At 51.4% G+C, this 10,627-nt stretch overlaps 6 protein-coding genes across 7 annotated transcripts in view; all 6 read left to right on the forward strand.

Annotated features, from left to right (window-relative positions):
* Positions 1-390: 390 nt before the first annotated feature.
* Positions 391-1,999, forward strand: PPTG_08588. 2 transcript variants are annotated; one of them, XM_008902711.1, is made up of 2 exons: positions 391-755; positions 817-1,999. In XM_008902711.1, the coding sequence occupies exons 1-2, from the start codon at positions 488-490 to the stop codon at positions 1,731-1,733; spliced, it is 1,185 nt and encodes a 394-aa protein (XP_008900959.1). In that variant the 5' UTR covers positions 391-487; the 3' UTR covers positions 1,734-1,999. The 2 variants fall into 2 exon arrangements, with proteins under 2 accessions (XP_008900959.1, XP_008900960.1); XM_008902712.1 differs by having other exon boundaries at positions 820-1,999.
* A 78-nt stretch (positions 2,000-2,077) lies between these two features.
* Positions 2,078-3,457, forward strand: PPTG_08589 (hypothetical protein; the record flags this gene model as incomplete). The annotated part of the gene is made up of 3 exons (XM_008902713.1): positions 2,078-2,572; positions 2,628-3,140; positions 3,199-3,457. The coding sequence occupies 3 exons, from the start codon at positions 2,078-2,080 to the stop codon at positions 3,319-3,321; spliced, it is 1,131 nt and encodes a 376-aa protein (XP_008900961.1). The 3' UTR covers positions 3,322-3,457.
* A 499-nt stretch (positions 3,458-3,956) lies between these two features.
* PPTG_08590 (hypothetical protein) lies at positions 3,957-5,100 on the forward strand. Its single transcript, XM_008902714.1, has one exon. It carries the CDS (start codon positions 3,975-3,977, stop codon positions 4,935-4,937), a length of 963 nt encoding a protein of 320 aa, XP_008900962.1. The 5' UTR covers positions 3,957-3,974; the 3' UTR covers positions 4,938-5,100.
* Positions 5,082-6,158, forward strand: PPTG_08591 (hypothetical protein). Its single transcript, XM_008902715.1, has 4 exons — positions 5,082-5,358; positions 5,419-5,490; positions 5,552-5,729; positions 5,803-6,158. Exons 1-4 carry the CDS (start codon positions 5,085-5,087, stop codon positions 5,939-5,941), a joined length of 663 nt encoding a protein of 220 aa, XP_008900963.1. The 5' UTR covers positions 5,082-5,084; the 3' UTR covers positions 5,942-6,158.
* Positions 6,159-6,930: 772 nt separating this feature from the next.
* On the forward strand, positions 6,931-8,857 carry PPTG_08592 (hypothetical protein; the record flags this gene model as incomplete). The annotated part of the gene is made up of 1 exon (XM_008902716.1): positions 6,931-8,857. The coding sequence occupies one exon, from the start codon at positions 6,931-6,933 to the stop codon at positions 8,710-8,712; it is 1,782 nt and encodes a 593-aa protein (XP_008900964.1). The 3' UTR covers positions 8,713-8,857.
* Positions 8,858-9,527: 670 nt separating this feature from the next.
* The window catches only part of PPTG_22270 (hypothetical protein), a gene marked incomplete at both ends in the record, with an annotated part of 3,271 nt that continues 2,171 nt past the window's right edge, over positions 9,528-10,627 (forward strand). The window contains one exon of the mRNA XM_008902853.1: positions 9,528-10,612. Within this exon, the coding sequence (XP_008901101.1) occupies positions 9,528-10,612 (1,085 nt within the window). The remainder of the gene's footprint in view (positions 10,613-10,627) is intronic.

Here is a 10,627-nt window from a genome sequence, read left to right on the forward strand (position 1 = left end):
GAGCAGGCGGTCAGCACAGACAGTAGCTCGGACAGCGAGCGCAGGCAGCAGGTCGGGCAGTCAAATTGACTGTCACGCAGCTCGGGCAGGCACACGGGCGGCCGCAGGCAGTAACACGGGCAGCACCGCTTGGAGGGCCACGCGACAGCTGAATGCAAAGCTCGAATGGCTCCTCTAAGGGTGGTCTCAGGCGTTCTTCTTCTTAGGTAAATATTACTGGTTGATATTCAGCTCCTCAATTTTGAGCTAAAACGATATTTGACACCCACTATTGCTCTGTCATGACAACTGAACTTTACATAAAAATTACACAATATCTACACAATATACACACAACTAGCCCATCCTTTATATTATCCAATAGAAACGCTTCATTGCACGTCTTTTACACTTTGTATGACGACAGGCAATTTTGAAGCGGAGCATAGTGAAGCCAAGTGCGCGCGGCCTTGTCCGCATTCACTCGAGCACTCTCCAGCCATTGACCATGGCGGCGTTGCCCGAGGGAATGCAGCTCGTGAGTGCGCTGGACGACGCTGAGCTCAAGGCGCTCTCGCCTGTGAGCGAAGACGACGCGTCTGCCTCTGAGCATGTGCGGCGGGCGTTGCTGCTTCCGCTTGAAGGAGACGACGCTCTGGACGTAGACATGGACATCGACGTCGACGTCTTCCGACCGAGCGCCATGCTAGACGCGCAGCTGTCCGACGCATTCGGCGAGTCTGGCGAGCTCTACTTCGGCTCCAGCTTCCAGCCTGGTAAGTAAAATAGGATTTTAAATAAAAATAAGAGTTTATTATTTAAATTAGCGATACGTAGCAGATCTGGGCAGCGCGGAGGAGGATATCGAGCAGATGCTGCTGAGTGGATCGGAGGAGTCTCTGCATAGCCATCATCAGCACCAAACAGCGCCTGGTCAAGGCTGTCAGTGTCGAAACTTCGCTATTAGGGCGAGCCGTGTGCAGGCACAACAGGAGCGAGTCGCTGCAGCATCGATGGCTACAAAAGAGAAGCGAGTGCTGCGCCACACTTTTGGATCAGGAAAAAGACTGCAGGGCTTTGGATTCGGCGAAGGCGCCGTAATGGATCAGAACCAGCAACAGGATATTGACATGGCGGACGGACGCTCCACACCGGCAATGGACGCAGAATTATCAGTAAAACATGAGGTGCTGGCAGCGGAGCATGCCACTGCAGTGGCGGAAATGGCACAGACGCTTCCACAGCCCGTTATGGTGATTAAACAGGAGGTAGTACCCCCCACACCGGAGCGCGTGGTGCACAAGTCGCGCTCGTTGGAGGAGGATCAGATATTTAGCAGCCCGTTACAGCGTAGTCAGTCGTTTTCTGCTGTATCAAGTCCATTGAGTACGACCAGCTTCGTGTCGCTGGAAAGTATGATGGCTACACCGTTATCGACGACGTCGCGGTCGTCGACACACCATGAGATGCCGGTGATGATGCGCTCATTATCACCGGCTGATGAGTTGGAGAAGATGACAGCGAGTGGATCCAAGACGTCAATGCCGAAGATGAACATGCTGAGGGGGAACTTCCAGGTGTCTCCAGGACATGATACCGTGCCTCTCGTCAAACCCACTGCGGTGCTGCCACCGCCATATTTACGGGGAGCGTTGGACTCCCCTGAAAAGCGTCGTGCACACTCGAAGACTTTTAATTCGTTCGCACAGTCCTTGTCGTTTTCATTTTCGAACGAGTCTCCGACCGACAGGTGAACAGACGAAGACATGACGTACAACTACCATTAACTCGAGACAAGAAGACAACCGTGACAGGCAAGATACTTCATGGCGGTCTTCGCCAGATTCAGGACGAGAGAAAAAGACGCATACGCGCAGAACACGCGGAAACATCGCATTCAGTATTAGTAGGAAAAAAATCAGCAAGAGGTACGAAACCCATGGGTGATATGAGTTGTATTACAATTAGCACGTGAGAGAGAACCATACTCGAGTTTTGCCACGCCCAAGACCTATTTCAGCCTCATTTGTTCGTTAACTTTAGGTTATTCTCGGACGACTAGAACGAAGTCAAGACAACTCGAGCGTCAAGGTCGAGTATGAATGCATCTGCTCGTGTAGCGGGGAGCGCTGCCATCTTTCTTCGACCACTGCGCTTTATGTTTGATGTCGAGACAGACGTAGAAATCGTCATAGAAGAGGAATCGACAATGAATTTGCCGTTCGATGCCGTGCATGTGCATCTGCGAGCAGCCATTCGACCTCCGCTAATGGAGCGCGACGAACTGCTTAATGGATTCCTGCGAGCGGAGACCCTCATTCACACTACATGTCCGTCAAATGGCTCAAGAAGCGTCGACAAATACAACGTGGATATGGAGGACTCTAAAGGTGAATGCCTTGCAGATGAATCCGACGAAGGAGAGAGAACCCTGAGTTCCTTGCGAGGTACATATATTTGGCTACTGATTCGAATCCAGCCTTTAGACAGAAACACACCGAAGTTCATTTTGAACAACACCGAGACACTTCGAGTACAGTACCAGATTTCTACTTCAAGCGAGAGTTTCTGCCTCCCTGTTGATCATACTAACGTAAGTGAGAGCCTGTAGTTGCCTTCGTATTTTGATGTCTAACACGTTCACTCAGGTTGTCAAACTTTTAGTAACAGATGAACTAATCGACCAAGTGGATACAAAAATGCTGCAGTTTACTTTCCTTTCAGTGTCCCTAAGTGCACCTGAGTCACCCCCAACAAAAAACGCTGAAGCAAAGGTTATTGCTCCAACGACTACAAGTATTAACTATAGTGATGCGGCGCTAGCTGCCAGTGAAGCTGCAGTAGCTGAGGAAATTCATCGGAGGCAACGGGTTGAAGCCGAACTGGATGAAGCGAAATCCGCAGCTCAAGCAAAAGATCGAGAACGTCTGGACGCTCAACTCCAAGCAAAGCAGGATGCACAGCGAGCTCAAGAACTTGAATTGGCGCGAAACGAACAGGTGTACGCACGATCGTTGTTGGAGCAGCAGTTAGCGATCCGAGAACAGCAAAACCAGGAGCTGATACAAGCCCGCAAACAGTTGGAGGACCAGCTCCAAGCTACGAACGAGAGTGCCCAGCGTTTTCAGATCAATATCAACTCCACTGACCAAGCTCTCGAGGTAATTAACGATGAATGGTGATGTAAAATGATTTTCCTAACACTTGCTTGTTGGATAGATGCTGAAACAGCGCGCTATCAGCGATGCCAAAGAGCGCGAAGAGCTTCAGAGACGACTACGCTCTCTCGAAGAGGAGAAGCTAGCCTTGCAGAATAAAAGTCGTGCGTGCACGATTCAGTAATCCTGGTTTGTTGAGACCATCTTCTATATTGCAAGGGTTCTCGTGCCGTGGGAGCAAGCCCCGAGTTTTTTTTTCTACGAAGTTCTTATTTATTTTTCTTATTTGGACAAATCTGAAAAGTAGCGTCCGTTGTGTTACATGTAGAACTGCTTTAGGCAAAGTGTCCATTGTGTAAGGGCAGATCAGTATGAGTTGCCACAGCACCCTGACTCAGCGTTTGGATTTCTCAACCATGCGAACCAGTTTGCAACGAGGTAACGAAGCGATGCAGACGATGGTGAAGCCATTCCTACCCACAAGTTTGATCCGCACAGCGAGATTATGACAGGGTTCACGGCACTGCTTTGCGGCAGTAGAGTGCATTCATTAGCCCACTCATCAGTCTAATCTTGGCCGCGACACTGTATCGCCAATACCTTACTTCTTGTCGGTAAGCAACGCTCACTCCATTCATGCTTGCTGTTGCCGTAGTAACTTACGTGAATAACTAAGGTTACGGCTTGAGCATGATACAGGCACGTTTCATTAGAAAATGTAGTGGTCCTTGAACACATGGGACCAACTAACGATTTGTTCTTGTCACATGCAAGAATGACCCTGTCCGGTCGATCTGAGCAGTTCATAAGGCAATTTATCCTATCTCGAACACAGCAATGCCGGCCTTCCAGTCTATCGTGCTAAACGCTGCTGCCCTCACGGCGTGTCTGCTTGCTTCCGGTGCGCATGCCGAGTTGCCGACCGCCAAGCTCACGCATCCTTCGGGGTCAAACGCCGAGGTGTTCCTCTTCGGCGCTCACGTCAAGTCATTCCATGCGGCCCAGGACCCGACTCGCGACGTCATTTTCCTGTCAAACCATTCGTTCCTGGACGGCGTGAACCCGATCATGGGTGGCATTCCCGTCGTGTTCCCCAACTTTGGCAGTGCCAAGGGCCTTCCTGGTCACGGCTTCGCACGTGTGACCAACTGGACTCTAGCTGGTGTTGATGAGGCTGCGGATGCTGCTAGCCCTACGGTCGCTACATTCACCATGGCTGCAAGCGACAAGACCCGCAAGATGTGGCCTGTCGAGTTCGAGCTCAAGTACGAGGTGAAGTTATCGGCAAACCAGCTTGAGACGGCTCTTATCGTGCACAACACACACACGGAGCAGATCGACTTCCATGCACTGCTGCACAACTATATCTACGTGGATGACGTGCGTGACGGCAACACCAAGGTGGCCGGTCTCTCCGGTCTCGAGTACTTTGACAAGGTGGCTCAGGCGAACAAGACACAGACGGATGCTGAACTCAGCATCATCGCCGAGACCGACAGCATCTACTACAACGCTCCGTCAACGCTGACGGTCTCGACCAAGGGCGTCAACGCCGCGGACCGTACTGTGGTGATCGAGAAGTCTGGCTTCATTGGCAATGGTGCGGCCGAGACTAAGCAGGACACCGACGCTGTGATCTGGAACCCGTGGGTGGAGCGTTCCAAGACTTTCAAGGATTTTGGCGCTGAGGAGTACATTAACATGCTCGCTGTCGAGCCAGGCCGCGTCTCGCAGAAGCAGGCGCTGCCCGCCGGCCAAACGTACACGCTCCACCAGACGATCACTGTGGCGGAGGCTTAGACGCCCTATCCTAGATATACAACATACAAATGACGGCTAGACCGGCAGATTTTTGCGTACATCCACCAGCAAGATATATAACCCAAATTGGGTCAAATTGATTCGATGTTGAAGTTGAATAGCCCCACCCAATCAGGTTTTATTATTATGCTGATTAAATCAGAGAAGAACCCTGTAATGTCTCCATCCGTCCTCCGTTCGCTGCTTGTGCTGCTCTCGCTGCTGATCACCGCGAGTGCGGGTGAAATCTATAGCGCTGAGACGACGTCGCTTGTCCCCGACGAGGTGGACAGCGGGCCGTTCGCTAAGCTCCACGCTAAACACGCTCGCATGCTCGTGCACGAGAATGTATGGGCGATCATGGCCACCACGTCCGTCACGTTCGGAGGATCAGCGTTCGCAAATGTCGTTTCCTACAGTGGTGAGAAGACGGTGGCAGCATAGTGTACTGTTAACAGTATATTGACGATAGTGTCTATAGATGGTGTTGGGCTAGCCAAGGAGGACGCAACTGGAACATTGTTCTTCTACCTGTCAGCCGATGACTTCACAGGTGAGAAACTCGCTACTGTTACGTCATATAGGAGTGGCTAAAGGAACCCAAACGTATGTAGCGATGGACTTGAAGGCGAATCCGAACGCGACCGTGGCACTGTCAAAAGCCCAAGGGGGAGCGAAATCTTGCCTCATGGACGCCGAAGACCCAACGTGCTGGCGACTCTCGATGACAGGGAGAGTTGTTCCAGTTAAGGAGAACCAACGGAACTACGCCGAGCGTGCTGTCTTCTCCAAGTACGAGTTGGTATAATTGTTTTGTTTTTTTTTTGAAGGGTTACAGCTCTTGACAACGTGTTTGCATTTTTAGACACCCGCAGATGAAACACTGGCCGAAGCGCCATGACTTTAGCTTCTACGTGATGGAGATCGAGCACATTGTGTTCTTGGACTTCTATGGCCCTGCACAGCACATCCCAGTCGGTGACTACTACAAGATCAAGCTGTAAATCAGAGAGGTATTGTCGACATTCACAGCTGCACTCAAGAAATTTACTACTGCACTAGGGTAACGTCATTTGATAAGACAACTGGATATCGCGATCCCAGACGCCGCTTAGTCTACGTTTTGTAGACCAATACAATGTACTGTTGTCAAATCACGCGACGAAAGAAGAATGAAAAGCATTTTTAAGATCATAGGATGGATACAGTGTGCTGCTCTGATGTCATGTGGTCGTCTTCTTTTCGAATGCTGTCCACCGGATAAAAGCTTGGGTGTTGATGCTTGCATTGCCTTGGCCGAAGCATGAACTCCGTGGTGTGGCTTTCCTTCCCATCTCGAGATTGAGCGTTTTGATAAAAAGCGTTTCACATTGATATACAGTAGATAGCCTCATGGTCGTGTCGTTGAGGTGTCCGAACGTCACCAAGGCGCGGGGATAGGAATGAATCCGTCGAGGGCATCTGCTCTCCAAATTCTGGTGCAGTTTATTCGTGGAGCGCAAGTACATGGTCTATCGCTACACGTACACGGCAGGTCCTGCTGGCACGACTGTTGATAGTCTACCCGACAGGTGAAAATGAAGAATTTGAGCTCTGCTTGCAGTTCCCAACAGCTACTGTAGCTCTTCCATAAGGGCTCCTCTACTATCCCTATTCGTTACGTGGTTGATGCGTGAGTCAGGGAGTATCCTGTTTCTACAATGTCAGTGAGCTTTTCACCACAGGGCACTTCAAAAATCGTGAGGATTTGCTGTGCGAATGAACGAACTTCGCTCATCTGCTGTTATCTTCGAACAGAGGATTGCAACAGAACGCGAAAACAGGTTCACCTGACGTGACCTTTTGTAAAGGAGACTGTGGGAATGAAAGCTGCAAAGTCCACACACATGGACCGAAAGGATAAGTCGTGATTTTTAGAGGAAACCATGCTGTTTAGCTTAGATCACTCCCGTTGGTTAAATTCCGTTGCTTGGCCATTGTCATTTTTTCCAAGATGGTGCCAAGTCGATTCCAGCGCACCTCTGCAGTGCTCCTCGCAGTCACTTTGACTGCCACATCGTCTGCCTTCGATTTCGCTGGCCAGAATGATATCACACAGTCCACAGGCACCGTCGCTCCTGGTGACGAAACACAAGCATCGACTACAGGCAGCTATGACTCACCCAATCAATGGGCACATACGGCATCGTCTTCGAACAACGTGCCCACAATGGTCCCTAGTGCCCCCTCTGCTGTCAGCGGATCCCAGGGCTGGACGCCGCCAACCACCGACTCCTGGACGCCTCCTAGCAGTGGCAGTGGTAACCAAGGCTGGACACCACCAACCACCGATGCTTCCAACTCTTGGACACCCCCTAGCAGTGGCAGCAACCAAGACTGGACTCAACCCACGTCGACGGACGCATCCAATGCGTGGACACCGACCGGCAGCGGAATCGGTAACCAGGGAGACTATTCGCTGGAATGCAGTGGTTCGGGAGACAACACCAGCCCGACCAACGACTACAGTCTCGAGTGCAGCGGATCGGACAAGACCACGGAGGGATCACCGACCGTGCCGACTTCAACGGCGGGTTCGTCCAATCTAACTCCGATGACCACCACAGCCCCTACCACCTCCAGTGGAACAGGTGACCAAACGTGGTCTCAACCTTCATCAACGACTTCTTCGTCGAACACGGCGACGTCGGCAGCTTCCGGAGAGTACGAGGCGTCAAACCCGATCACTTCAACGGGCTCGTCATCGAACACTGTGACGTCCACGGTGTCAAGTGGAACTGGAGACGTCGTCGATCAGGATTCATCGCAGGTGACCCAGACTTCGTCGTTGGCTTCATCCTCCAACACGGCGGAGTCCTCTTCGAACACGGCTCAATCGACGGCTTCCTCTTCGACTCAGGAAGGCTCGGATGCGACCCAGACATCCACGAACAGCACCAGCAGCGGCGACCACGCCACCTTTGGAACGGTGACGTCCAAATCGGGCGAGTGCGTCATCGGCAACCCCAACAAATATGTTAGCGCTGCGGATGTTGATTGGATCTGGAAGAACCGAATTGGTCCCGACGCACCGACACGCGACGCCAATTGGAACGTCATGGATAACAAGAATTGGATCATGGATCACATCGTGAACAACAAGGGTACGCTCAACTACTGCGTCCGCTGGGACAGTACCGAAAAGCTCTCCAAGAGTGTGGCTTCCAAGTTTCAGGCCATGCTTGAGCGCCAGTACGCGGCTTGGAACCACTGGCTGATCGGATACGACTGCTGGCCGTACAATGAGATCAAGATTAACATCGTTGGATTCGCGGTGAAGGAGGCGTCGCTACTGGAGTGGAAAGACGACTCCCTCGGTACGATCACGGTTGGAGATCTCGACTCGGATGGTGTTCCGCAGTGCGATCAGAGCTGCTACCGATTCTACGACAATGGTGCCGGTTCATGGTCGGACACCAGTTCGTGCAAAGGTAAGCCGTTCGACATTTCGCTGTGGCCTAAACAGGGTCTTGAAGGTGGCTTTGGCTACGACTGGGGTCAGGAGGTGAACCTGGAGAACATGCTACAGACTATTGACGAGGAACAACTTGTCATCGTGGCCCACGAAATCGGTCACGGTTTCGGACTCCCGGACTTTTACGAGACGGCTGACAAGCCTAACGACCAGTGGCCACACTGTATCATGATGGCTGGGAGTTCCATGACTGTCACAGATAGCGACGGCTGGATGCTGCGTCGTGTCCTCGAGCATCTCAAGCCTCGCTACAACTTCTAAGTGGATAGACACTAGATGTAGTGGTGCTCGTATATCTGTGCGCGAGTGTGTTTTTCGTTTAGTATCGTTTTCAGCTCGCATTTGGTACGAGCAAGTAGATCGTTGAACTGTAACCCAATTTAAATCGATGTTAGCTTCTGCAAACGTAATGTTTAATCTGTCTTTACTCATATTTGCAGATAATTTATCTGGTCTCTTCTTACAGTATCACTTTTTACATGCGTTAATCGTTCTTGTATTAAAGAAAAACTTTTACTAAGGGAAAAAACCAGTTGAGGGCCGTCGATCAGTTAAGGGCCTTTAGTTTTGAATATTTTTAAAATGAAACATATTTAAATAATAACTAAATACTATAATAATTATTTTAAATGTTCAGTTTTTGCGGTACGATTAGCTTCGATAAGCGATACTTGTTGTGCTTGTTTGGCTCATGCGGATCAACACCTGTGCTGCACTATCCCGTTCTGACTCACACTTGTATTCGAAGTTGGAGTGCTTGTGGCATATGAAGACTTCACCGCGAGAAAAAGAGCACTTAGTGCATTTTTTGTTTGGCAACCATAATTGCGATATCGGATTTCAAGAAATGCTGCATCGCGAATCCGATCCAATGATTATTGTAAAGGAGGGCGTCGATTCTTGATTATCAACTAACCATCTAACGCTAATAGCAGAGTTCTCTATCGAATTACTGTGCCGTATAGTTGAACGATCAGCAACAGCGGGTGGACTGTTAATCGTTTTCCTACCTCACTGTACCAAGTCTTTGACCCTTGTTTGTTGTGCTTGAGAAGTCATTGTCCATTTGTCCAAGGATGGCACCAAAGCGGTTCCCACGCACACCTGCGGTGTTGTTTGCAGCTACGTTGGCTGCCACAACGTCCGCCATCGACTTCTCAGGTCAGAATGACGTCACCCAGACTGCAGGCACAGTAGCGCCCGGAGGCGACACACCAACGACGAATGCCGCTACTGGAGCGAGCGGCTTCGGGAATTTCGATTCTCCGATGCAGTGGGAGGCCTCGTCCTCTAACAATGTGCCCACGACTGCTCCCATGGTCACACCTAGCGGTAGTGGAGGCTGGTCTCAACCAACGATGCCGGAAACGCCGTCGGTTTATTCAGCGGGCAGCGGGCAGTCAAGCGGGAGCAGTCAAACTTGGTCTCAGCCTACGACGCCAGATACCCCTACGGTGTGGACACCAACCAGCGGACAATCAAGTGGCACTGGTAGTCAGGGGTGGGCGCCTCCGACCTCAAGCGGTAGTGGAAACCAGGGCTGGACGCCACCGACATCAGGTGGAAGTGGCGAACAGGGCTGGACTCCGCCAACCTCAGGTGGTAGTGAAAACCAGGGCTGGACACCAACAAGTGTTCAAGGAAGCGGAACTGGAGACCAAGGGTGGACGCCGACGGGAAGCGGAAATGGAGACCAAGGACTGTCGCCTTCATCCAACGCCGGACCGCCTTCAACCGGTGACTCCAGTGGGTACGACGATGGAACACTGGGTGTGGATTGCAGTGGGTCAAGCGAAGGCGGGGTGTCTCCCGGCTATGATATGAGTCTCGAATGCAGCGGCTCGGACGAAGATATGAACCCTGACAACGACTACAGTCTAGAGTGCAGTGGCTCCGACGAGGAGGAACCGTCTGTGTCGACTTCGACGGCAGGCTCGTCAAATACCACCCCGTCCACGACGACGGCTCCAACCACCTCTAGTGAATCCGAAGACCAAGGCTCTTCGGACGCGGCTACCTCGGGAGGGATCGAAGAGCCCACTCCTGCGACGTCGACGGAGTCTAGCGGAACCGGTGACCAAGGCTGGTCGCAGGCGACTCAAATCTCTTCGGCGTCGTCATCTAACACTGAATCGTCCTCAAATACTGCTCCGTCACCCGAGTCATCGTCCAACAC

The sequence above is a fragment of the Phytophthora parasitica genome (assembly GCF_000247585.1).
Source record: "Phytophthora parasitica INRA-310 unplaced genomic scaffold supercont2.14, whole genome shotgun sequence".
NCBI classification, from domain to species: Eukaryota; Oomycota; class Peronosporomycetes; order Peronosporales; family Peronosporaceae; genus Phytophthora; species Phytophthora nicotianae.